The 27066-nt window shown below is 45.4% G+C and overlaps 2 protein-coding genes across 9 annotated transcripts in view; one reads left to right on the top strand and one right to left on the bottom strand.

Annotated features, from left to right (window-relative positions):
• Positions 1–1757: 1757 nt before the first annotated feature.
• On the top strand, positions 1758–14700 carry PRSS54 (serine protease 54). Of its 5 annotated transcripts, none has more exons than XM_061387362.1 (8): positions 1758–1909; positions 2684–2918; positions 3057–3148; positions 5686–5857; positions 8118–8376; positions 8961–9092; positions 12961–13436; positions 14551–14700. In XM_061387362.1, exons 2-8 carry the CDS (start codon positions 2761–2763, stop codon positions 14609–14611), a joined length of 1350 nt encoding a protein of 449 aa, XP_061243346.1. In that variant the 5' UTR covers positions 1758–1909; positions 2684–2760; the 3' UTR covers positions 14612–14700. The 5 variants fall into 5 exon arrangements, with proteins under 5 accessions (XP_061243346.1, XP_061243345.1, XP_061243348.1 ...); XM_061387361.1 differs by having other exon boundaries at positions 2681–2918; XM_061387364.1 differs by having other exon boundaries at positions 1759–1909; positions 2681–2918; positions 12961–13262.
• Positions 13895–27066, bottom strand: part of CCDC113 (coiled-coil domain containing 113) — a 30987-nt gene continuing 17815 nt past the window's right edge. For 2 of the 4 annotated variants that reach the window (XM_061387366.1, XM_061387367.1), the window contains exons 7-9: positions 26165–26314; positions 15051–15206; positions 13895–14044 (exon numbers count right to left, since the gene is read on the bottom strand). In XM_061387366.1, coding sequence (XP_061243350.1) covers positions 13958–14044; positions 15051–15206; positions 26165–26314 — 393 coding nt within the window. In that variant the 3' untranslated portion in view covers positions 13895–13957. The remainder of the gene's footprint in view (positions 14045–15050; positions 15207–26164; positions 26315–27066) is intronic. The other 2 variants (XM_061387368.1, XM_061387369.1) reach the window with 1 other exon arrangement.

The raw sequence follows: 27066 nt of genomic DNA, 5'->3' as shown, positions 1-27066 counted from the left end.
CTGTGATTTCGGATGCCCTTTAGTTGAGAGGTAAGATTTTCTAACTTAATGAAAATAAAGAAGACAAGTAAAAAATAACAGGTTGAAAAATTGAATGTTTCATGCTGTCACTGTCCTGAACATGAAGCCCTTGGTGTAAGACTGCAAATGAATTTCCTCTCAAAGATATAAAATAAAAATTTTATTATTATTAATCTTAAAGAAACAAATAATTATTTTAAATGTTGTGATGAATTTTTTAAAAATTTACCTAAAGTTGACAGTCTGTATTAAGTGGCCCACAGAGGACGAAAATTTGAGGCCCACTGTCTATAAGGATGGGCTTCCCTGGTGGCTCAGTGGTAAAGAATCCACCTGCCAATGCAGGAGATGTGGGTTTGATCCCTGAGTCGGGAAGATCCCCTGGAGAAGGAAATGGCAACCTACTCCAGTATTCTTGCCTGAGAAATCCCATGGACAGAGGAGCCTGGCGGGCTGCAGTCCGTGGGGTCACAAAGAGTAGGACACGGCTTAGGGACTGAGCACGCATGTACACATGTCTATAAGGTCTGCTGGACACCTGTAGGTTTCTAAGTCTTTCTTATTGTGGGTTATGCTAGCTCCCTCCTGTCAGGAGACAGAGTGTTTCTGGCAGCTTGCACATGGCTTCTTTTCATGCAGAAAATCAGAAGGAATCTGGAGAGAGTCAACATCTTGGGTACTAATTCAGCATCCCCATTCTTCAAGAGCAGCCCCGATCACTGTTTCCGCTTCCATCCCCTATCAGGCATGTGTCCAGGCTGAGAAATGCCGACTTGGAGCTGGGTGACCACTCTGGAGTTGGAAGGATCCGGCTGGAATCCTGCCCATGTTTCCCAGGTGTTCGGCTCTAGGGAAGTGACTTTCCCACCTTGAGGCATAGTTGTTTCCATCTGGAGAGCTTGGGTAATTCCTTCATCCTGGCAAGGGTGACTGTGAGTCCTGAATGAGAAACTGTGAAAACTCTTTGAGACCTGCAAATGCAGAGCATATTGAAGGATTGGCAATTCCGTTTTCTCCCACTGCCAAAAATCTTTCCCATTCCATTCTCCCTCCTTGGGGTTGGAGGTGATGCAGGCTGGCGAGGCACACAGGATGGATGTTAGGGAAGCCAAGAAGGGAAGGAGGCAGTGGTTTCTCTCTCATCAGGCTTTGCTTTCTATCCAGCCATCCTTTACCTATCAGTCATTCATCTGTCCAGTCAATGCCAGCGGCCCTCTGGGTCTGTGGAATTACATCTGACCACAACGTTGTCAACGCTTTTCTGAAGTCCTGGCCCTGTGCTGAAGCCTGGGCTGTTTGGAGCTGCTGGAGTGCAGATCCACTTAACAATTGTGGTCTGGCAGGGCACTTCTGGTAGCTCCACATGGACCCACAAGCTGGGGGGCTAAAGAAAACTGGGCTGAGCCTCCAGGAAACCACACTAGGAGCGTAAGAATGCTGTCGGGGTTGGAAAAACCAAACCCTCCCAAGTCGTGGGCTTCCTCTCTCCAGACAGACTCATGTAGACACAGGGCAGATGCCGAGGAAGCAGACAGACCATGGCCATGACTGGACAGGATGCTATGACCTGGCGAAAGGGAAGTTGTCTCAGCCAGACTTGGGGAGAGGCAGGCTTCCAGAATAGCGTTGCCAAGTTTATGAAACAGGCCGGCTTTTCATCCCCGCTCCTCCCGTGTCCTCGTGTCCAGACGTTTGCTTGGTGGCTCCATGGTAACCGTGATGCCACAATGGAATATTCTTCCCAAGGTGCTAGAAGGAATCCCTCGGTTGAGCTCTGCGGTAATAAGGTCAGAGTGAGTTCACTTCTCCTTTTGCAGGAGCAGTTCACAGAAGAACTCTGAGAACCATCCTGACAGCAAGAAACATCTGGCATCATGAGTGGAACATGGTGAGTGAGGACAGCACGCGTGGGTTCCTAGGGCCCTTGTGCATTGTCTGAGGCGAAGGTAGGCCTGGCTGTGCAGGGGATGGAGGAGCACGCCTGGGCTTTGAGCTCCAGCTCCACCACCGGGCAGCCTCGGCTGACCTTGAGTGGGATTCCTATGGGCTCTGAGTATCAGTTTCTGAATCTGTAGAATGGGGATGAGGGCTTCAATCCCTGGGTCTGGAAGATCCCCTGGAGAAGGAAATGGCAACCCACTGAAGTATTCTTGCCTGGAAAAATCCCACAGACAGAGGAACCTGGCAGGCCACAGTCCATGGGATTGCAAAGAGTCAGACACGACTCAGTGACTTTACACACACACACACACACAGTGGGGATGACGACGGTGTCCACTTCACAGGGTTACTGTGTGAATGAACTGAGCGAAATGCTGGGGTGGTTACTATGTAAAAGTCTGAGCTGTCATCAGTGAAAAGAAACCCAGCATTACTTAAGCCAGCAGAGTTTGATGTGCTCAGTTGCTCAGTTGTGTCTGACTCTTTGAGACCCCATGGTCTGTAGCCCACCAGGCTCCTCTGTCCATGGAATTCTCCAGGCAGAAATACTGGAGTGGGTAGCCTTTCCACTTCTTCAGGGGATCCTCCCAACCCAGGGATCAAACTCAGGTCTCCTGCATTGCAGGTGGATTCTTTACCATCTGAGATACCAGGGAAGCCCATAGGAGGGGCAAAACCAGGGTGGGCTTTTACGTAATCCCCACTTTTTGCTTTTCAGCAGCATCCTATGGCTACAGAGTTAAGGCAAGGGTTGAATTCAACGAGTCAAAAAATAACCTTTTTCTGAGACCTGACGCCATGGGGAAACCTGGGGACCCTGGCTGGGTTGTGCAGAAAACCAACCAGCGTGGCTGCCTCCTCTCCTTGCATCTTACGAGCCACTGGCTGAACATCGGGGCCGGGCAGCTGGTCCTGGCCTCTTTACTGCTCGGAACCAAAGAACAGGGACCTGACAGGTCTGATTCCCGTGTCTTGGAAGTTTTGTGGGTAGAAAGGCAAGGGACAGGGACTCTGATACGGGGGTCGGGGTGGGGGATGTCACCACCTTGGGGAGGAGAGGAAAGGCCAGGCACTTAGCACTTCTGTGTTCACAGCTGCCCATGGTGTCTGCTGCGGCTGTCTCTGGGGATGGCAGCGATGAGAAGGGCGCTCCTGCTGCTGCTCTACGTCTCCCACGCATCTGCCAGTGAGTGTGCTTCTCTCTTTTCTCTTCCGTCACGACTTCAGCTGACTGTGTGACGTGGCAGGGGGAGTCATCCCAGAAAAGGAAACTGTCCTTTTAATGTCCAGAGAGGGACTCGGGGATGGGTGAGTTATGCCGCCTTGCTCTGGGCAGCATGAGTTGGTGGAAGAAACCAGGGGAAGAAGTGGAACGTGGTGGGTGGATGTAGGACACTGGGCTTGAGCAGCCTGGTGTCAGGACTAGTCCTTGGTGAGAGTCTGGTTAGGAAAATAAAGCTTAGGCTACAGAGAGGGCCCCCTGATGGGGGCAGAGGGGATTGACATGAGCTCCTGGCTCCCCACTCACCACCCCTGCCTCTGCCCTCCCCAGGATATATCCTCCAGGCTCCATCCTTCCTGAGCCGGAGTCGGGGTGGGGCGAGTAAAGGGAGGGCAAGATATGTCTTATGCACTTGGGAACCAGGCCTTCCAAGTGTTTCTGTTTCAGCTTCGGATGAAGGCCTTTATCCTTAAACTTTTAACATTACCTCTAAACTGATCCCCAGCTGCAGGGCTGGGCTCAGGGGCAGGGAGGTGCCTTAGAGGCTGCCTGGCCTCAGTCGGCAGAAGTGGCAGCTGCAGTCACCTCCCTGATCCCCAGGTTATAGATTCCAGCCTGGAACAGGGTAGATGGTAGGGCACCTGATGAAAGCAGTCTCTGTGCCAGCTCCTGCCACCCCAGCTGGCTCTCTCCTGTCTTTCTGGAGTTAAATAGGAGACATGAAGGAGCTCCCCGCGCACACGTACACACACACCAAGCAGACCAACCTCCTTCCTGGCCTCCTCCAGCTCCTTGCAGGCCAAGGAGGCAAAAGACAGAAAGGGCCTCTCCGCCCCTCTTAAAAAGCCTCAGGCAAGTGACCTGGGGCCAACATTTCATCTCTGGGACAGATTTCCTCATTATATCCTGGCCTTTCAAGGATCGTATAAGGTCATGAATGAATGAATCAGCCAATTAGAACTTTGAAAAGATAAAAGTCATCGCACACGTATAGATTCTTGCTGCATGAGGAAGGGTTGTTTATGCCTTGCTCACCACAGATGGCCAATATTCTGTGGAAAAACAAACAAACCAGAATTCCTTTCTCTGGTGACCCTGAAGCACCTGATGGCCTTGCAGCCATCATCCTGCTGACAACCAGCTCTGTCACTGTTCCAGCAAAGTCTCCAAGTGTCAGTTCACAGAGATGTGAATCTGATCACATGGTGCCCTGGCATGGAGTGGTCCTTTGATGACTGTACTGAATATTCAGTCAACTCCAGCATCGCGGTTTGGAAACGCTCTGGCATTGGTGGTCACCTCAAAGGTCACCTCCTGGGGGAAGCCCTCCCAGACTTCATGTTCTGGGCAAAATCCATGTCCCCTCTTCTGTGTACTCTGGGGACAGTCTCTTGTGTCACAGGTCTCTCTGTACATCACTCTTCAGCGTGTCTGTCTCCCCCATGCATTGGGACCTCCCCTGGGCTGGGGACAGAACCCTGAAATCTGTCCCGTTAGCCCAGCCCCTAACTCTGCAGGGCTGTGTGTACAGGTAGATGAATGGATGAAAAAGAAGCCACCAATGTCCTGACCTTATCAGCCAGTGCTACCCAGTAGGTGACTCGCAGGGCCCAGGACCACCAACTTAGAAATACACGCTGGGTACTCACATAGAGGCTACCAGAGCAGTGGGGGTAGGTAATGCCATCATCCATTGAGCTAGGCATTATCAGTCATGGGGACACACCTCTCCTCTTGTGAGAGGTGTGTTACCTTACCTCTCATAAAAGGAAACTGAAGCCCAGAGAGGTGAGTGGCTCTCCCCAAGTCCCAACGCACAGGGGCAAACTGGACTTGGGACATGGTGTCCAGATAATAGTTTTAACCTGGCAGACCCCAGAAAGGGTCTTGAGGACTCCCAAAGATCCCAGAGGACACTTTAAGAACTGCTGATATATATGAAAGATTTCAGATAAACAGCTTAGGATAAGCTCAGTGGGACTTCCCTGGTGGGAAGGGAAGGGAATTCTTTTTCACTGAGCCACCTGGAAGCCCCCAGTGGTAAAGAATCCACCTGCTAATGCAGGAGATGTGGGTTCAATCCCTGGGTCAGGAAGATTCCTTGGAGAAGGAAATGGCAACCCACTCTAGTATTTTTGCCTGGAAAAATCCTGTGGATAGAGGAGCCTGGCGGGCTACAGTCCATGGGGTCACAAAGAGTTGGCCCCAACTTAGCAACTAAACAAACAACAACAAATCTGCCAAGTGCTAAGCTTGTAATAAATGAGGGTGATCATCGCTAGCCTAACATTTTTAGATTCAAAGATGTCACCAAGGGTCTTTGATGGGGAAGAAGACCTCCTACAAAAATAAATGAGGGTGGTATGGTTATGGTGAGCCAGGAAAAGTGGGGGAAACGGCAGGAGAGCGAGCGGGTCCTGAGGTCTGATGTGGCAGTGGTAGTGGTGGCCACAGGCTCTAGCTGCTTGCCCAGCAGTCAGGCCCCTGCACACCCCCTCCAGGTTGCGGCATCCAGAAAAGCAACATTGCGGTCACTTCCGAGGAGGGTTTGGTCGAAGAGCAGGAGTTCCCGTGGGTGGTGTCGCTGCAGGATTCCCAGTACACCCACCTGACTTTCGGCAGCATCCTCAGTGAGTTCTGGATCCTCAGCATCGCGTCCACCTTTCAGAACAGGCCAGTACCCCAGCTTTGGAGCTGACACAGCCCACCGAGGCGGGGTGGGCTCTGGGGGACTCTGCTTCCTGCTCAGCTTGGGGAAGACTGGAAGGTGGGTTCCTGGTGTCAGGGCAACACGGCTTTTTTTTACCAGCTCGGGGCTTGCCCTGAGCTTGGGGGTCCTAAAATCACCAGCTGCCAGGGTCGGCGCAGTCTGTGTCTTCTCTGCGGTAAGGACTAACAGCTGCACCTCTGTGGAGTGAAAGGATGTGCTCGCCATCCTCTGTAGGAAGGATATTGGCTCCCGCTTTCTGTACTACAGTCACAAAGGCGCTGACTCTTGACACTGGAGGTCCTTACTGCTTATCTTGTTAAGAGAACTGATAAGAGTCCTAACAAGGAGTCTTCTTAAGGGAATTGATAGGATAAGTTTAAAACACTTAAACCTCAGACCTTAACCATGAGACTGCCATGAATATACACGCAGAGAGAAAAGGCTTGAAGGAAATACACAAACACTTGGAGAGTGCCCATCTCTGGATGCTCAGAGCACCCATGATTCCTGTTTTTGTCTTTGAACTTCTCTGTATTCTCCAAATGGTTTACGGTAAATGGACATTCTTTTAAACCAGATTTTTAAAAAAACACTATATGTGCTATATATATTGCCCTCCAGAGAGGTTGTTTTCTATGTAGTGTTTTCATTACTGCTATTTTCTATCTGATCTGCTGGTTTGATTGATCTCCTTTTTGACTCTGTGTTTTATCAAAGACCATTAAAAAATATCCAGGCGCTAGGACACTTTGCTTTGTTTTCCAACACGATTTAATTCTGAGTTAGATGGCAGGTGAGCTATTAAGGAATTCGTTCACGTTGTCTTTGTGGTCTACTACAAGGTCCATGTGACTATTTTCCGTAAGTAAATTAAAAAGTTCCCCTCTGTCCTTGGAATATAATTTAATATATAAAATTGGGGCATGGAGTCTACTTGATCTTTCCTGGGCTGACCAAGGCAAATTACAAACTCCTGGCTTTTTCTCCTTCTATTTCTTGGAATTTAATTCATGAACATTGTGTCACTTGTTGCAATACATTCTTCATTGTAGATTGAATTCCTTATCACCACCTTTCTTTATCTTGTTGCATGCTCTTCTGCTTTGATATTCAGAATAAAACTCCTGCTTCTGTTTTTCTTGCTTTCTGTTTTCCTTTTCATTATATGGCTTTGTTTCATAGGTCTCTTCTAACAGATTTGGAAAGCTTGAATTTGTTTTCTTACAAATGTGTTCATCTTAGAGCTCTAATTTCATGGAAAATACCCAAGTCTTCTGTTTCTCTCTGGATCATCCTCTCAAGACTCTCCCATGGCTGATGCCAGAATTCCTATCTTTTCACTCTTCCCTTCTCTCCTCATGACCACTCAGTGTTAATAGGTTATTTACGTACTTTCATGTCTGCACACTTGTTATTTCATATATTAGCTGTAAATAAATAACCGTTTAGACTCCCATGAAAGATGAGAAAATTGGTGTATACAACCCACCTCTGCTTTCTTTTCAATTTTTGTTACACCATTTGATTATTGCCAGGGTTTACATTATTACTCCAACCTATGGCTTTAAAAGTTTTTCTTTCATTTTAATTTTAGACCCATAAATAAATAAGCATAGAAGAAAGATAATCAGCCATAACATACCAGATTATCTTCAGGTGGTAGGCTATATGCTTGTAAGATAGAAGAATCTTCAAAGAATGATGGCACAAGTGTAAGGGTTCAGAAATGATTTCCTGACAAACCACTATAAAATTGATAAATGACAAGGTCTTACTGTATAGCATAGGGAACTATATTCAATATCTTGTGATAAGTCATAATGGAAAAGAATATTAAAAATAAAATATATTATTGTAATATATTGTATATATGGAATACATTTTATATGTATGAAATATATTTCATATATGAGTGCTTCATGTATTTCATATATAGCCTATGAAATATATTTCATGTATATAATATATAAAATATTATATATATATATATAAACTGAATTACTTTTCTGTATACCAGAAACTAAAACAACATTGTAAATCAACTACACTTCAATAAAACGAAAAAAAAAATTTCCTGGGGACATGGTTCAAAAAGGTGAGTAAAAAGCAGCCCTAGGAAGATGAGTTGGATGGAGCCAAAAAATCAATAAACATGAAAACAGGGAAGTGTGAAGCTTCCTCGGTGCCTCAGCTTCTCAAGACCTGCTTGTTCTCTCTCTCCAGGAAGGACGCTGTGGCTATAATTGGTATAGCTAAGATGGATGCAAAACTGATTGCTCATGAAGAGTATCCTATCAACACCATCATCATCCATGAGGACTTCGACAATAAGACAATGAGAAATAACATAGCCCTCCTGAAGACAGACACGGCGATGCAGTTCAACAGCCTGGTCCGGCCCATCTGCTTCCTCGGCAGAAAGCTGAACAGGCCGCCAGTCCTGATGAACTGCTGGGTGGCAGGATGGAACCCCACATCTGCAGTTAATGGCTTCCTTCTCCTAGAGGAGGCTGTGTGTGTGCCGGCAGTGGGGGTGACCAGGATGAACCATTCCAGGGCTTAGCTCAGTAATTCAGGTGGCCTGAGGTTCTGGAGTTGGGCTGGAACCCCCACTGAATGGGTCAAGATTCCCAGCGCTTCCCCTCTTTGAGGTCACTTTTACATTGGGTCCTTTTTCTTTTATCCTTACACCCAAATTGGACATACACGGGTAGCGAACGCCTGAAGTGACTTCAGGGTTACTGAGGGGCGAGGGAACATCATTCCCTGAACCAGAGCTTGCAGTCCTCTTCTCTGAGCCATCCTTGTTTTCTCTGACTCTTGGGAAGCAAACAAGGAAAAGCAAAGAAAGGGTGAACGTTCTCTGCCTGCTTCACACTCAGGTTCTTTGCTTTCACAAAGGTAGTCTTCAGTAAAAAGCCAGACACGGGTTGTGATTTATGAGGAAAAGGGGGTTTATTAGGACATTTCTTACTGACTCCCATTTGGATATGTGAGTTGTAGTTGAGTTGACTTGGGGGATGTCTTCCTGTTAATAATTCTTGGGCTCTCTGTTGCATGGTCCAGACAGGAAATCACATGACAATGAGTATCCTGAGGAAAATCTCCGTGAAAGACATTGACTCGTGTCCCTTAAACATAGAGCAGAAAACAGGATGTGGCAACCACCTAGAGATGGAGACTAACGCTGTCTGCTTGGTAAGGACACAGTGGAATAGAAGCTGAAAGTAAGCAGAGGTTACTTGATGGGGGGCTTGGGGACTCCCCCTGGCTGCGTGTGGTCAGGGACTGTCACTTGGGATTCACAGATATCTCTAGGATGAGCAGGACTTGGCAAATAAGCTCAATAACCCAATAATAATAATAAATACATAATAAAAAATAAAATAATAATAAAAGCTCAAGAGCCATCTGCTGAATGGACTAACCAGTCACCATTGTCAGTGTGACATAACTAAGCACGGCTAAGTAACATGTTTTTTCATGAGCTTAAAGTTTGAAAGAATGAGTCCCAACCACACATGGGGATATATGTTGAGTGTGCTCACAGCACAGGCTCACTCTATTTGGCTTCTTTGGAACCTAGACTGATGCTACTGCTCATCAGTCACTGGGTTTCTTTTTTCCGATAAGAAGCCCTGCCCTCTACCTGGATGTGGGCTGTCCTACTGCCTCAGGAAAATGCACAGCATTCACAAACACCTGTCCTTGGCCCTCAGATCTGTACCTGGGGAAAGCGTGGCTTACCAGGGCCACACAGTTAATAAACATTAAAGACGAGAACCCAGGTCTGCCAGACTTCCAAAGTTTCCCTCCTCTACTCCATCAACCACTTTTCTCAAAATAGTCTTCGGGATTTCCCAGTGGGAAAATTTTTTCAGAGGGCTAAGGAAAAGTTTTTTTAAGAGAAAGGGAAAAAAAAATACTTAGATGTGGACAATTCTTTCTCAAAGTCATTTCATTGCAAAAGCACGAAGGACTGCCTTTCATCAGACAGTAAGTTTGCCCTGCCAAAGCTGGTTTAACATTTATCAAGTGTTCTTCATTGTACTGCAGTGTAGTCCACGGGGTCACAGAGTCGGACCCGACTGAGCGACTGAACGGACATTGTACTGAACTCTGTCAGATGCGCGATTGTAGCAACTTCTTAGAGAACGTGTTAAAATACAGAAGAAGATGTAGCTACTTAACAAAATCCTGCCATCAGCCACTCCATCAATCTAGAGCCACACTTCATCAGATCCAGATGCTACCAGCTGTAGAGCACACTATTATTTTATGTAATGTTGAGAAGGAAAAAATGCTGGAAGAAGAGTGAATGGAAATTCTGGAATCAACTGATTAAAAGACACATTCCATTTCAAAGATGGAAAGTTTTAAGAGAATCTTAGATGCATAGGAATATGGTAAACTCCTTACAGGCTTCCCCAGTGGTTCAGTGGTAAAGAATCCGCTGTAATGCAGGAAACTCCAGTTTGATCCCTGGGTCGAGAGGATACCCTAGAGGGAGGATATGGCAACCCACTCCAGTATTCTTGCCTGGAGAATCCCCACGGACAGAGAAACCTGGCGGGCTACAGTCCATGGGGTTGCAAAGAGTCAGACACAACTGAAACGACTCAGTACACAGCACACACAAACTGCTTACAGTCTAAATGATCGTTTCTTTAAACCACTCACAAAATTTAGATTGCTTTTTAACCGCAGCACACCTGTAGACAGTTCTTTGCTTTTTAGATTATGCTTAAAAACTGTCTCGGACCATTAAAAAAAAAACAGTGCTTTGTCTAGCTAGAGTCCCAGCAATTGTGTTCTACTGTCCAGGGGTCCTCAAAGCCACACTTCTCACATGTAGAATAATTCACCCAGGTTCAGTGTCTGCTCTGGGCTTCCCAGATAGCTCTGTTGGTAAAGAATCCACCTGCAATGCAGGAGACCCCGCTTCAATTCCTGGGTTGGGAAGATCTGCTGGAGAAGGGAAAGGCTACCCACTCCAGTATTCCCGCCTGGAGAACTCCACAGACTGTACAGTCCATGGAGTACAAAGAGTCGGACACGATTGAGCGACTTTCACTTTCACTCTTCAGTGTCTGCTTTAATGAGTCCCCAGAGATCCAACAAAAGCAGAATCACTCTGAATCCACCCCTCCTTCTTCCCAAACTGTTAGGGCTTTTGCTGAATGTTGAGGCTGAGGATCGCCCAATGAAAGGGTCGCTCCCCCAGGAGATGAGGTGAGACTGCTCCAGAGGAGCAGCTGGTACTTTTTGTGTCCGTTGCTTGAGCTGCAGAGGTCTCAGCCTTACAGGTTATGGAGAAGAGAAAAAGCAGCGTACTCTACACCTGATTGGAACAGCAGCTTGCAAAACCACCCAAGAGCCAGGGATGGCAACCACACAATCATTTGTCAAACTATTTGTCCTGAATTGCATTCCTTTTCTTCCTCAAGCTGTAAAAGCACAGTTAAAACAAACTGGAAGTGGGTCTGGTGAACACAGTGGAGATTACTCCATGCTTGGCCAGAAACCCTCTGTGCCCCAGGCAGACACAACAGGGTGCAGACGAAAAAGCCTGTTCACCAGTCCCGGGAGGACTGGCCAGAGCTCTGGGATGAAGTTTCTACCTTCTGCTGTTTGGCAGCAAGGGATGAAAACAGTAGAGTGTGAAACGCTGAAAAATTAAGAGTTCCACACTCAAGCACCCCCTTCCATCTGATGAGAGGCACAGAACGAAATCCAGAATGTTATCCTCACACGTGTGTGGCCGTGAGACAACCAGGGAATTATGGCAGCCTTGCCGAGCGCACCTCCCCTGGCCCTGCTTGCGGAGTGGCTCTTGTCTTCTCCTGTTCATTTCTGTTCTGGCATGGCTTCCTCAGGAAAAGGAGGGTTCAGTGAAAGAGGCTACAAGTGTATAGACACCCGACCGGCAGGGACTGACGTGACCACTTTTGCGCCTCTCTGATTCTCATGGTTGAATCTGTTCAGACTGTTTGCCATTGTCAACTGTAAGCCCCCTCCCCCATGCCTCAGTCCAAATAGTGAGACTGAAGTGTAATCGTCCAGCCTTCAATGATAAACCCACCCCTGCCTGGACCAAGATGGACCACGGGCTGGGGCTGGGGAGCAGGTATTCCTTTAAGAGGAGGCCTGGGGAATGGGGGCGGGAGAGGACAGTTAAGATAAATTATTCCTAGTTGCTGCCTTGTTTCTTTTTCTACATTTCTCAGTTTTTCTTGTAAAAACGATGGCCTTTTCTCGACACTAGGGTAATAGCAGCTAATTGTTTACTGAGTGCATTCTGTAGGTCAGGCACTGTGCTAGGACCTCTGCTGGTGTTACAGAGGTGAACTGAGTCCCCAGTTTAGCTCAGAGAATTAGGTAACCTACCAGGGCTACATCTCCAGCCAGGTGTGTCAGGCTCCTGCCCACTCACCTGAAGGGAGATCAGGTCTGTATGGCTCCCGAGGCCAGGGCTCCCGAGGCCAGGAGGACAGCTCTCTAGAGTCTTGGATGGGGATGGCGGGGGCAGGGTGCCTCATTGACAGCTGCCAGGCTGATAAATCTGTGAGTCCAGCCTGGTGGCATATGCTCCCCCACTAGTCTGACTCTGACCCTAGCTGGGCTGTGGGTGGGTGTGAGCAGCTTAAATTGAAACAAAACAGAGAAGAGAAAGGGGAAAATGGGCCCATTCCAGGCCAGAAAGGAACAAAATAACATTTGAGGAGTGAAAAACCAGAAGAGAGGGAGGGTTTATTCAAAGTCCTAGAAAGGGGCAAGAAAATGAAGTGGGAACTAGGAATCTACAGGCAAACTGCAGGAGCCTTGAAATAATTTGTATGATAAAAGGAAAAGTCATCTTGTTGGAATTTGTGGGGACAGTGGCCTAGATTAGAAACAGTATCTTATAATTTACCTCATTTCTAGTGAGAACCAGCAAGAACAGGCCAGAATAGTGCAAAACTTTTCTAGAACAGAGAGTAAATAGCACTAGGACATACTTTATAAAAAGAGAGAGAGAGAACGAGTTTTTTCCCTAAGACCTGAAGCCTTCTATCCTTTATCACAGGGGGACCCGGGAAACCCAATGATGTGCCAGCTGAAGGAAATGAGTCTGTGGGTGCTGAGAGGAATCCTGTCCCAAGGAGGGGAGAAATGCCCTGGCCTGTTCCTGTACATCAGGGTGGAAGACTACAGCGATTGGATCACGTCTAAAACCAGGAAGACCAGCTCTCCCCTGTCTTCCTTCCATCACTGGGAGAACCCCAGTCCTTTACCCAGCTACTCATCACGTGATCTCGTGACACAGAGAAAACAGGCTGGGCTGAGCCAGCTTGTGTGGCCCCGACTATCCTTCCAAGGACAAGAAAGGTCCACCGTGCATTCCACGCGTTCACTGCCAGACAATGGCACTCAAATGAGTCTAGACTTCCGGGAAAAGGGGCGGAGGGAGCCAGGCAGGTCTGAGATGGCCATCCAGCCCACGTACTATGACTACTACGGTGGGGAGTTCATGGCGTCTGCGCCCTCTTCAGGCCAGAACAGGTTACATCAGCCCCAAGAAATTACCTTATTTTTTCTTTGCGCTCGTTTTCTTTGGTAATGGGATCTTCGTCTAGGAGCTAGCCCTCCAAACCGAAGAGGAAGCTCAGAACGCTGAGTGCCAGGCATTCACCATGCTGTTTCGATGTCTCTTTTTGAGAGTCGCGCAGCTAGACTGCCGTGGACAGGGCCGCGCTCAGACTTGGGCCGGCTCCCTCTCCTCTAGCCCCACTCCCGCGAGCGGGAAGGTCGCTTTCGTGTGTGCTTGTGAACTAAACGTAGGCTAACAAGTGTCAAACCATTAGAGTGCCCTGTGGTTCTTTCAGTGTTCACGGGTTCCCGGGGCCAGGCTGTGAAAACACTTCCCCAGGGGGCTGAGGTGGCCTGAGAGGTGACCGGCAGCCTGGCTGGAGAGTTGGGGACCCCAGCCAGCACAGGGAATAGTGAGCGGACCCCATGACTTAGACAGGAGCTAATGACTTTAATGGATCACTTTTTGGTCGGCAGCCGTAGCTTCCTTCTGGCTATTTCCCAGGGCCGGAAATCGCCTGCAACTGCTCATTGGTGGTTTTCATCTTATTCCAAGCTTTGCGGTAGCCTTTCAAGGACATCTACAAAAGGAGAAAGGGGGAGGGGGGGAGAAGGTCATTTGAGACAAACGGATGTGCCAATCGTACCCGCATCCAGCCCTGTGATGGAGCGGATGACCTTGTGTTGGGCGCGGTGTCTGCAAGCAGGCGGTGGCCCCGGCCACCTTGGGGCATCCGAAGATTCATTGTTTCTGTTCAGTGAAGTGAGAAGTTGCAGGCTCCTCCTGTGATTCTCTGCTACTTCTTGGCCCCAGATATGATGGGCCTATGTTTGGACCCTAGTTTATTATCCTGCTGCCAAGTGACCATGGGAAAGGGAGAAAGAAGCACCCTGGAAAATGTACCTGGTGTTTACATGCCAGACCGCTAAGCTTCCCAAGTGACCTGACTGGGTTTTTGCGCTGCTCTAAGGATGTCTCTAGTGTCCTGTGTGTGCAACCTGGCCTGTGGCACTCTCAGTGCTTCCCTTTTATCTTTTTTTTAGACGGCAGCGTTTCATTTGCACTTTTCCTTTTTCTTCTCCACAGCTCACAATGGGCAAGGGGGCTTCCGGGCACACTGTACCGTATGAAAAGGCTGCGGACTTAGTCAACGGAAAGACCCATGTCAACTGTGTAAATGCATGGAATCAGGTTCTGAGTGATATTAAAATCCATTATTATCTCATTTTTTAAAAACCTGGCTTATCCATGTATTAAATAGCAATCACTTAATTATCCACGGTGGGGAGAGGGACTCAAAAGCTTCCAGAATTCAATAAGAAAATAAGCAACTAAAAACACACTATTGCTACAGTGTCTTCCTGATAACCTGAAAAGGCCCTGTCTCTAACAAGAAAAAGGAGCTTTAAGGAAAAAAATTTTTCAAAAAGCCATCTTTTATTTGGTGTAAGCATTGAAGCAATGACTGAGATTTCTCACAGACTACACTTCCAAACACCTGCATTCTTAGCTCAGAATACAATATCCTAAACAAAAGATGGGGGGTGGGGGCAGTGCATAAGACATTGGGGGGTCTTGGGACTCACCTCTGCGATCTCCACTTTCCTCTCCCACATCCTGATGGTCTTCTCCAGGTCCCCGTTGCGGATCTTCTCCCGGATGTATATCATCACCTGTGGAGCTCGGAACTCAGACAGCTGCTTCCGGAGCTGCTTGTTCAGAGCCAGGGCCTTGGCCCGGTCCTGGGTGGGGGAAGGGACCAATTAGACTGTGGGGCTCCCTTGGCAGTTCCAGCCTCCTGGGACTTACTGGCCCTGGCAACTCCCCCTACTTTCAATGTCGTTCTAAACATGTTTACATTTTCAAAGGAGTGGGTGAAATCACAAGATTCTGACTCTTTACAGATCCTGACATGTTTGTCCAGTTCAGAAACACTAAGTGCAGTCTACACAGTCTTTCTTCCTCCCTTCCTTTTTTCCTTCTTCCTTTCCTTCTTTTATTAAGGAATGTGCTTTACTTTTGATTGCTTAGAGGCTTTTTTTTTTTTGCAAAATATACATAACATACTATTGCCCGTTTTAACCATTTTTAAATGTACAGCTCTGTGGCATTCAGTATATTCGAATTGTTTTGCAGCCTTCATCACAATCTGTCTGCAGAAGTTTTTCATTTTCCCCAACTGAATCTCGGTATCTATTAAACACTTAACTTCCCATACCCTTCCCCAACAGGCCCTGACAACTACCATTCTATTTTACGTCTCTATGAATTAAAAAAAAAATTGTTTTTTGGTCTCACTGTGAGGCTTAAGTGAGCTTAGTTCCTTGGACTGCTAGGGGATTCCTTCCCCCATTCTCTATGAATCTGACTACTCTAGATATAAGTGGAATCATACAATAGTTGCTCCTGCATGACTGTCTAATTTCACTTAGCGTAAATGTCTTCAGAGTTCATCCATTTTGTAGCATGTCAAAATTTTTTCCTTTCTAAGGATGAGTAAAATTCTGTTACATATATGTACAGCTCATTTTGGTTATTTATCCATCTGTCAATGGACACTTGAATTGCTTCTATGTTTCGGCTATTGTAAATAATGCTACTACAAACCTGGGTGTACAAATACCTGTTGTTCAAGTTCCTGCTTCCAAATTATTTGGGGTACATACCTCGAAGACAACTTGCTGGATCATATGGTCATTCAGTTTTTTTGAGGAATCTGTCTTTTTAAATTTTATTTTTTTTAATTATTATATAGTAAAATTAACTAGTCCTTTTCTTGAGTGGATTTTGAATTAGCATTGTCCTTTTAACACTTGTTTTGAATAGGCAACACATTCAATCCAAATGGTATAAAAATACAATATTGTGAAGTTAAAAAATAAAATTAAAAAAAATAATAATTGCTGCTACCCAGTGGAATTTTACCTAATAGATTCTCTATTCCTGGGGTCATTCACCAGCATATAAAATATATTCAGAAAATATGATTTGAAAAGAGAAATGAACTGATCACTAAAAAAAAAAAATGTACACAATGACAAGCTCCCATCCTACCCCTTGTCCCCAGCCACACAGGTCCCCTTCCAAGAAGCATATACTGCTTTTAGGTTTCCTGTATCCTTCAAGAAATCTCTCAGTTCAGTTCAGTCGCTCAGTCGTGTCCGAATCTTTGCAGCCCCATGGACTGCAGTACACCAGGCTTCCCCGTCCATCATCAACTCCCAGAGCTCCCTCAAACTCATGTCCATTGAGTCAGTGATGCCATCCAACCATCTCATCCTCTGTCATCCCCTTCTCCCACCTTCAATCTTTCCCAGCATCAGGGTCTTTTCCACTGAGTCAGTTCTTCACATTAGGTGGCCAAAGTATTGGAGTTTCAGCTTCAACATCAGTCCTTCCATTGAACACTCAGGACTAATATCCTTTAGGATGGACTGGTTGGATCTCCTTGCAGTCCAAAGGACTCTTAAGAGCCTTCTCCAACACCACAGTTCAAAAGCATCAATTCTTCTGCGCTCAGCTTTCTTTACAGGCTAACTCTCACATCCATACATGACCACTGGAAAAACCATACCCTTGACTAAATGGACTTTTATCGGCAAAGTAATGTCTCTGCTTTTTAATATGCTGTCTATGTTGGTCATAGCTTTTCTTCCAAGGAGCAAGCATCTTTTAATTTCATGGCTGCAATCACCATCTGCAGTGATTTTTAAGTGCCCCAACCCCCAAAAAAAGTCTGTCACTGTTTCCATTGTTTCCCTGTCTATTTGCCATGAAGTGATGGGACCAGATGCCATGATTTTAGTTTTCTGAATGTTGAGCTTTAAGCCAACTTTTTCACTCTGCTCTTTCACTTTCATCAAGAGGCTTTTTAGTTCCTCTTCACTTTCTGCCCTCAGTGAATTTTAAGAATAATGATCATACAAAGTTGTATCAATTCAATACACCTTCAGCAATATAAACATGTCTGCACACCGATGAGGACCAGAAAGAGGAAGGAATAACGAAAATGTATGCTGCATGAGTAAGGCAAGAGCCAAAGGACCCCTTCCCTTTTTGGAATTAATTTGGTTTTAGTACAATAAGTAGAAATCTGGGGGAAAACAAAATTAGAACATACAAAATTCTCCTAAAAGGAATTGGCATCTCTTGGGGAGCCTCATACTAAATCTGGGATCACTGGGATACTTTGAAATAATAAACTCAGCAAATGCACCCCCTGGAGACATTTTGCGGTGTGGGGAACCGGCCAGTGGATGGCATTGTTTCACCTGCCCTAGGGACCAAGCAGGTCTTTATTGGCCTCAATAATATACTGGGCTTCCCCAGTAGCTCAACTGGTAAAAGAACCCACCTGCAACGCAGAAGATCCTGGTTTGATTCTTGTGTCAGGAAGTTCTCCAGGAGAAGGGATAGGCTACCCACTCCAGTATCCTTAGGCTTGCCTGATGGCTCAGACAGTAAAGAATCCGCCTGCAATGGGGGAGACCTGGGTTCGACCCCTGGGATGGAAAAATCCCCTGGAGGAAGGCATGGCAACCCACTCTAGTATTCTTGCCTGGAGAATCACATGGACAGAGGAGCCTGGCGGGCTACAGTCCATGGCATTGCAAAGAGTCAGACACAACTGAATGACTAAGCACAGACCAGCAATAATATACTAGTGCTTGTTGATTAGTCTTTCTTAAAGATTACTCCTTTTCTTTTCTCCTCCACCTTAAAACTGAGACTCAGAAGCTTCTCAAGCAAATCTCCAGGTAGTTGGTAAATAGATTCAAATCTGCTCCCCATGAACAGCAACATTCCAGGGGAGACACTCTGAGGTGAAGAAGTTCATCTAGCATGAAGCTGGTCTCCAGCTGGGTATACAGTCTCAACTCTGCCAGCTTTTATCTCTAAGAGATTTCTCCAGAAGCATCAGCTTAGATCTCTTCTAGATCGTAGAAGAGGCACTTCTGCTGCTCATTTCCACACTTGTTTCTCTCCCAGTAGGGAAGCTGGGAGGTACAATCTCTGTACAAGATAATCTCTGGCACCGTCACACTTGAGAAGCTGAAGAAGCCATGAAGTCACCATCACCCATTCCAAAATCCCAAACCTTAGTGGTGGTTTTGTAGGACAGGAAGAAAGAGGACTGGATCTTCCAGTTCTGAGAGCTCCTTATCCTAGACACCTTTGCTGAGCTTTTCGAGTGGGGCCCCAACAAGGGTCCTCCTGCCTGGGGTTGTTGGAGCCAATAGAATGAGAATGCATTCACTTCAAAAGCAAAGGAAGGTTTTCTTCTTTGATTAAACAAGTGATATTTAGGAGCACCCACTCCAGAGTGCACCGCTCCCGACAGGCTGCTTTATGGGGATCTCTATTCACTTTTATTTATCCAACTTTTTTCTCCCCCTCAACAAATCTTGAAGAATCTTCTGTATCAGCACATAAAGAATTTACTTTTTAAACAGCTGCATAATTTTCCATTGTATGGATGCACCATAATTTAACAAGTCCCCACCCACAGTCACTTAGCTTCTCCATCTCTTGTTACAACAAACAGTGCTGTGATTACAAATCTTCAGGGTATACATCATTTTGTAAAAATGCAAATATATCAGTAGGATAAGCTACTGAAAGTGAAATTGCTTATTCTAAGGCAGTGGTTCTCAACCAGAAGCTATTTGCCCGCAGAAGACATTTGGCGATGCCTGGTGACACTTTTGCTTGTCATAGTCAGGGGAGTGCTACTGGCATCTAGTAGGCTGAGGTCAGGGATGCTACTGAATACCCTACCATGCCCAGGACAGACCCCACAACAAAGAAGTATCTGACCCAAAATGTCGGTAGTGTCTAGGTTGAGAAACTCTGTCCTAAGCATGTGAGTGTACACAATTTATGGTGCTAACTTGCCTTCTGTTACAATGATCAAGCCAATATACTTCTGCAGCAGTGTTTGAGACTGCCTGTTTTCCCTGTTGTCTCAACACAATCTTACTATTTCATCTTTGTTAGTTTAATGGAGGAAAAATGGTACCTCATTATAGTTTTACTTTTTCTGACCCTTATGGATGAAGAGGAACATTTTTAATATGTTTGAGATTTTTTAGCTTTTTTGTAAACTGTTTAAGTCTTTGGCCTATTTTTCCTATTTTTTGTTAGATTTTTCCTATTAATTTCTAAAATGCATTTATGTTTTAAGAAAATTAGCTCCTTGTGATGTTAGATACAACATTTTCCCAGTTACTTATCTTTTGGCCTTACTTATGATGGTTTTTATCATGCAGAAAAATTTTTATTTTTATATAGTTGACTTTATTGATTTCATGGCTTATGGGCTTTGCATTTTAAATGTCTTCCCCATTCCAAGATCATAATAAAAATGTTCCCACTATATAAATTTAGGACTTTAATGGCTTTATTATTTACATTTAAATTTATGATATGACTGGATTAATTTCACCATTACATATAAGTTCCAAGTTAAATGTTACTAACTGAATAATCTGTTGTCTTTTATTACAATGTCACTTTTATCATAAACTAAATGCATCAATATTAATGTATACTTGTATCAATTGGCTTATATTTTTTCTTTGATCTTCTAGTCTATTCATGGTCTTTTTTTTTTTTTTATGGTCCTGTTTTAAATACTGTAACCTCATGACATGTCTCAGTATCTGGTAAGGCTAGTCTTCTCCTTATTAAGGATTTTAATTTTCTTATTTTTCCAAAAGAATTTTTGAGTCAGTTTATTTAAACCTTTCAAAAACTTTTATTATTTTAATTGGAATACTGTTATTTCACAGATCAACTTAAATAGAACTAACATTCTTATGATGTTGACTCTTCCTAACCAAGTATGTTATTTTGATTCCTTGCTTCACAAAAGAATCACCATCATCTGACACTGGCATCACCTGGGAACTGGGTGAAAATGCAGAGTCTCAGGCCATCTATCCAATCGGAATCTGCTTGTAACAAGATCCCCAGTTATTGATTGTCTTCTGGTTTGAGAAGTGCTATTTTAATTCAGTTTAAGGCAACCTAATAAAATTAATTTTTTATTAACTTGTTTTCAGAATGCAGTAAAAATTTGTCGGGAAGCGTACAGTGCATACCTACTAACTGTTTAGCATGACACATGACTGTGGGGAGACCTAAAAATGTATTCAGAACCATCAGTGGACACTCTTGTGAGGATGATGATTAGAGAATACCGGAGATGAATATAATGAAGTAAGAACTAAAGCATTAAGTACTAGCTATGAGGGGTATGTTCAGAAGAGCAGGGACTGCAATCTCACCCAGCACCCCGCTTGAAGAGCAGGGTGAAACTACAGGAAAGGCAGGCCACTGTTCCCATGCCCAGCTCCAGGGCAGTGGTGCAGGGGAGAGGCTGTAAAACAAAGAGCTCCGGAATGTGGCCTAAGAAATGAACTTTACTTGGAACAGTGTGGGGGGATCATGCCTAAGGACTTTGTAGGAAACAGTGGAGGTCTTTGGGGAGAGTGGTTAAGATCAATCTGATAGTTCCATAGAAGTAGCAACAAGCAAAAAGTAGATCAGTTAGATCTTTAACTTAACCAGAGAATGAGACAATTAAGAAGAGCCTTCCTGAGAGCCTCTTGGACTCAGGGAGATCAAGTCTGCCATTCCTAGAGGAATCCAACCCTGAATATTCATTGGAAGGACTGATGCTGAAGCTCCAATAATTTGGCCACCTGATACGAAGAGCTGAATCATCGGAAAAGACCCTGATGCTGAGAAAGATTGAGAGCAGGAGGAGAAGGGGGTGACAGAGGATGAGATGGTTGGATGGCATCACTGACTCAATGAACATGAGTTTGAGCAAACTCCAGGAGATAGTAAAGGACAGGGAAGCTTGGCGTGCTGCAGCCCATGGGGTCGCAAAGAGTTGAAACAACAAATATGGGGTTAGAGCAAGCCTCAATGACTGGCAATGCTTTACCCCTGTGATCGAGCCTGACGTTAATTAGATCACGAATGTGGAGCAGTTAATGTCTCAGGGTGTTAAGGCAGTAGAGCCATCAGCTAGTAATGAATGGAGGCTAACAGCTACGTGTGGTACCAATAGAGGCAGACCAGCGAGAGGTTTAGCTGGAAGATGGAAGAGTCAAAGAGAACTCAGCTGAAATCACCCTGGTTGTCAGGGAGATAGAATCCATGAGCTGTACCCTCTGAGGAGCCACATCAGAGGCTACTAACAGCAGGAGAGGGAGACTTTACCCAATAGTGCAGCCAAATCACTAAACAACAAGCAAAAATAATAACAAGACCAAGATATTGTTGCTAAAATATATTATCTAAAATGTCCAGTTTGCAAGAAAAATTATGAGATAGGAAAGAAACAAGGACATGTGATCCACACAGGGATAAAAAGAGGCAACATAAACTGCTTTTCAGAGAATCCAGAAGAAGGGCTTGGCAAAGTCTTCAAAGCAGCTATCATGAAGATTATAAAGAAGCTCAAGGAGGGAACTTCCCTGGTGGTACAGAGGATAAGATTCCTCCTGCCAATGCAGGGGACAGGGGGTTGATCCCTGGTCTGGGAAGATTCCATATGCTAAGTGGCAACTAAGCTCATGCACCACAACTACTGAGCCTGTGCTCTAGAGTCCATAAGCAGCAACTACTGAGCCCACATTCTCAAGCTACTGAAGCCCATGGACCTAGAGCCTATGCTCTGTAACAAGAGAAGCCATTGCAATTAGAAATCCTTGAAGAGTAACCCACGCTCGCCACAACCAGAGAAAGCCCATGCAGCAACAAAGATCCAGTGCAGCCAAAAATAAATAAATAAATCTAAAAAAAAAAAAAAAAACTGGGCAAAGGTCTTGAATAGACATTTTTCCAAGAAAGACAGACCTGTAGCCAAAAAGCATATGAAAAGATGCTCAATGCCGTTAGTCATAAAGAAATTCAAATCAATACCACTTCCCACCTATTGCAAAGCATTGAAGAAAACACCTGAAAATAACAAGTGTTGGTGAAGATGTACAGAAATTGGAACCCTCACACATACATTTTTGATGGGAATGTAAAATGGAGCAGCCGGTTTGCAAAACAGCTTGGCAGTTTCTGTAAATGTTAAACATAGAGGTACTATATATATAGGGCTTCCCTGGTGGCTCAGTGGTAAAGAATATGTCTGCAATGCAGCATGTGGGCATGCTAAGTCTCTCCAATTGTGTCCGACACTTTGTGACCCAATGGACTCACCAGGTTCCTCTGTCCATGGGATTCTCCAAGCAAGAATACTGGAGTGGGTTATCATGCCCTCCACCAGGGGATCTTCCCAACCCAAGGACCAAACCCACGCCTCTTACATCTCCTGCATTGGCAAGCAGGTTGTTTACCACTAGAGCCACCTAGGAAGACCCTATGCTGCTGCTGCTGCTAAGTTGCTTCAGTCGTGTCTGACTTGTAGAGACCCCATGGACTGCAGCCTACCAGGCTCCTCCATCCATAGGATTTTCTAGGCAAGAGTACTGGAGTGGCTTGCCATTGCCTTCTCCGGAAGACCCTATGAGAAAAGGCCAATTCACAGAGACACGAAGCTGATTAGTAGTCACCTGTGGCTACCTAACAGAAGCAGAAGATATTAAGAAGATGTGGCAAAAATACACAGAACTGTACAAAAAAGATCTTCATGACCCAGATAATCACGATGGTGTGATCACTCACCTAGAACCAGACATCCTGGAATGTGAAGTCAAGTGGGCCTTAGGAAACATCACTACAAACAAAGCTAGTGGCGGTGATGGAATTCCAGTTGAGCTATTTCAAATCCTAAAAGGTGATGCTGTGAAAGTGCTGCACTCAATATGCCAGCAAATTTGGAAAACTCAGCAGTGGCCATGGCACTGGAAAAGGTCAGTTTTCATTCCAATCCCAAAGAAAGGCAATGCCAAAGAATGCTCAAACTACCGCACAATTGCACTCATCTCACACACTAGCTGGAGAAGGAAATGGCAACACACTCCAGTATTCTTGCCTGGAGAATCCTGGGGACGGAGGAGCCTGGTGGGCTTCCGTCTAAGGGGTCGCACAGATTCGCACACGACTGAAGTGACTTAGCAGCAGCAGCAGCAGCACACGCTAGCAAAGTAATGCTCAAAATTCTCCAAGCCAGGCTTCAGCAATACGTGAACTGTGAACTTCCAGATGTTCAAGCTGGTTTTTAGAAACGGGAGAGGAACCAGAGATGAAATTGCCAACATCCGTTGGATCATCGAAAAAGTAAGAGAATTCCAGAAAAACATCTATTTCTGCTTTGTGGATTATGCCAAAGCCTTTGACTGTGTGGATCACAACAAACTGTGGAAAATTCTGAAAGAGATGGGAACACCAGACCACCTGACCTGCCTCCTGAGAAATCTATATGCAGGCCAGGAAGCAACAGTTAGAACTGGACATGGAACAACAGACTGGTTCCAAATCAGGAAAGGAGTATGTCAAGGCTGTATATTGTCACCCTGCTTATTTAACTTATATGCAGAGTACATCATGAGAAATGCTGGGCTGGATGAAGCACAAGCTGGAATCAAGATTGCTGGGAGAAATATCAATAATTTCAGATATGCAGATGACACCACCCTTAAGGCAGAAAGTGAAGAAGAACTAAAGAGCCTCTTGATGAAAGTGAAAGTGGAGAGTGAAAAAGTTGGCTTAAAGCTCAACATTCAGAAAACGAAGATCATGGCATCCAATCCCATCACTTCATGGCAAATAGATGAGGAAACAGTGGCTGACTTTATTTTGGGGGGCTCCAAAATCACTGCAGGTAGTGACTGCAGTCACAAAATTAAAAGACACTTACTCCTTGGAAGGAAAGTTATGACCAACCTAGATAGCATATTCAAAAGCAGAGACATTACTTTGCCAACAAAGGTTCGTCTAGTCAAGGCTATGGTTTTTCCTGTGGTCATGTATGGATGTGAGAGTTGGACTGCGAAGACGGCTGAGCGCTGAAGAATTGATGCTTTTGAACTGTGGTGTTGGAGAAGACTCTTGAGAGTCCCTTGGACTGCAAGGAGATCCAACTATTCCATCCTAAAGGAGATCAGTCCTGGGTGTTCATTGGAAGGACTGATGTTGAAGCTGAAACTCCAATACTTTGGCCACCTGATGCAAAAAGCTGACTCATTTGAAAAGACCCTGATGCTGGGAAAGATTGAGGGCAGGCGGAGAAGGGGATGACAGAGGATGAGATGGTTAGATGGCATCACTGACTCAATGGACATGAGTTTGGGTAGACTCCGGGATTTGGTGATAGATGGGGAGCCCTGGTGTGCTGCAGTCCATGGAGTCACAGTCAGACACGACTGAGTGACTAAAGTGAGTGAGTGAGTGGTTGGCGGGTGGGAATGAGGTGAGGTAAAATGAAGGACATCTAGTGGATCCGGGGTTTCTTTCTGAGGTGATGAAAATGTTCTAAAATATTCAAGCTGATGGTTACGCAAGTCTGGGAATATACTATAAGCCACTCGAATCTACACTTTAAATTGATACATTATTTGATACATGAATTAAATCCCAATTGAGCTGTTTTTTTAAAAGTTAAGAAAATGAAAATATACTAAGTAGTTAACGCCAGGCTTTTAAAGATTGATCTCACATATTACTTGTCATCTAAGAAGTATCAACCCAAACAAAGAAGGACCACAGGAATTCCACATAGAGAGAACACCCAGATCTTTGCTTTGACTGTGTTACAGGCCACTCTGTACTGAGACCAGCTTTTTTTTTTTTTTTTTGCAAAGGATTTGGGCTCTCCACCAAGAATACGATGCGGATGCCATGGCAAAACTGAGTCAGATACAGTAATCCTGTGGCTTCGGGACTGTTGTAGGCAGTGTCAGGGACACTTCAGACTCATTTGAGACAATGATAGTAATAACTGAACAGGTGGATGGTTGTAAGAGGTTCACAAAGCACCCTGTCTGATCACAACAAAGGCTGTGACATCTTTTGCCTGGATGCGGAAACTGAGTTCTGTCTACTTCAAAGGCTTATTCAAGGCTAAAGACTGGCAACACCAAACTTGATGCCAGGCTTTCAGAATACAAGTCCAGGGCTCATTGTCCCCCATCTTCACCCCCAAAGTCCCTTTTGAGAATCCCAGGTGCATTTAGATTGTGGGAATTCACCTCTATGTGCTCAGCAAAATACTGAGAGCACTCAACCCCCATGCAGATGGAGGGAGCTCAGATGTTCGCATGGTGACCACAGGCCCTAGAGTGCACTGGGACAGAGGTCACAAGTCTACCATCTGAGCAGCCATCGTACCAAGTGAGAGTTCCACGTCTAAAAAGCTTTCTCTCCTTTGCATAGAACATTATCATTTGCTGTGTGTTCTTTTTCTTATATTGGTTACATTATTACATGCATTGTACGTTTTTTTGCCAGACTGAATACACTATACTTTGAATTTGGTACCTTATGAATCACTTAAGGAAGGAATTCTCAAGGGTGATTTGGACTCTGTGGTTTCTAGATGATTTCTGACTCTAGATTCTAACCCAGCAGTAATTAAAATGCCAACACCATGGACTGGGAACTTTCTCCTCTGATGGCCCAGAACTATTTTGATTTTTCTGATCTAGGCTTTTCTAGACAAAAACCAAGGTGGCTGACTCAAAGTCCTTGTTGACAGAAGGAGAAAAACACCAGAAAGAGTTTTACCCTCGCCTACCTCCTCTGCTTGTATGGTTTCTTTTTCAATTTTTTCAAGTAACTCTTTTCTCAGCAAGAACTCCTTGGTCAGATTGAGGGACATTTGCATGGCGTGGTGTAGCTTGCTCTGCAATATAACAACACGGGAAGTCTTGAGCAAAGATGATCGCTATAGGAAAAAGAGACAGACAACTCTTTATTCAGCAGAATAGCAGGACCGTCCAGGAACTTGGGTCTGTCCTTCTTATGACTCCAGATTTTCAGAATCCTGGTGCCTAAGAGGCAGGGGAGGAGAGGACCTCGGGAGGCTTCTCACCTGCAAAGCACCCAGACACACCTGGACCCAAATCCCACCCCACCGTTTACTAAGAGAACCTCTCTAGACTTGGGCTGACTGCTTTGTAGGGTTGTGGTGCTTAGTCACTCAGTCGTATCTGACTCTGTGACCCCATGGACTGTAGCCCTCCAGGCTCTTCTGTCCATGGAATTCTCCAGGCAAGAATGCTCGAGTGGGTTCCCATTTCCTTCTCTAGGGGATCTTCTCAACCCAGGGATCAAACCTGGGTCTCCTGCATTGCAGGCGGATCCTTTACTGTCTGAGCCACCAGGAAAGGCTTAACAGAGACAAATCCTGGTAAAGTGTTGAGCGCAGAGCCTGACACACGGAGAGCACATGGCATATTACCACCACCATTTGGACAAAGAGGTGGATGCTACTGTGAGCATGTGAGATCTCACATGTGAGGTCTTCCCAGACCAGGAATCAAGCCCATGTCTCCTGCAACGGCAGGCAGACTTGCTACCATGGAGCCACTAGGGATGCCCCAAGGGGCTCCCTTGACTGAGACTCAATCATAAAACTCACAGAAGACAAGACACTGTGTCTGTCTCCTTGATGGCCAAACCCTCAGCACTTAGCCC

The sequence above is a fragment of the Bos javanicus genome, chromosome 18 (assembly GCF_032452875.1).
Source record: "Bos javanicus breed banteng chromosome 18, ARS-OSU_banteng_1.0, whole genome shotgun sequence".
Taxonomy (NCBI): Eukaryota; Metazoa; Chordata; class Mammalia; order Artiodactyla; family Bovidae; genus Bos; species Bos javanicus.
The sequence above is the reverse complement of the archived record's forward strand: the minus strand, read 5'-3'. Positions and strand labels throughout refer to the sequence as shown.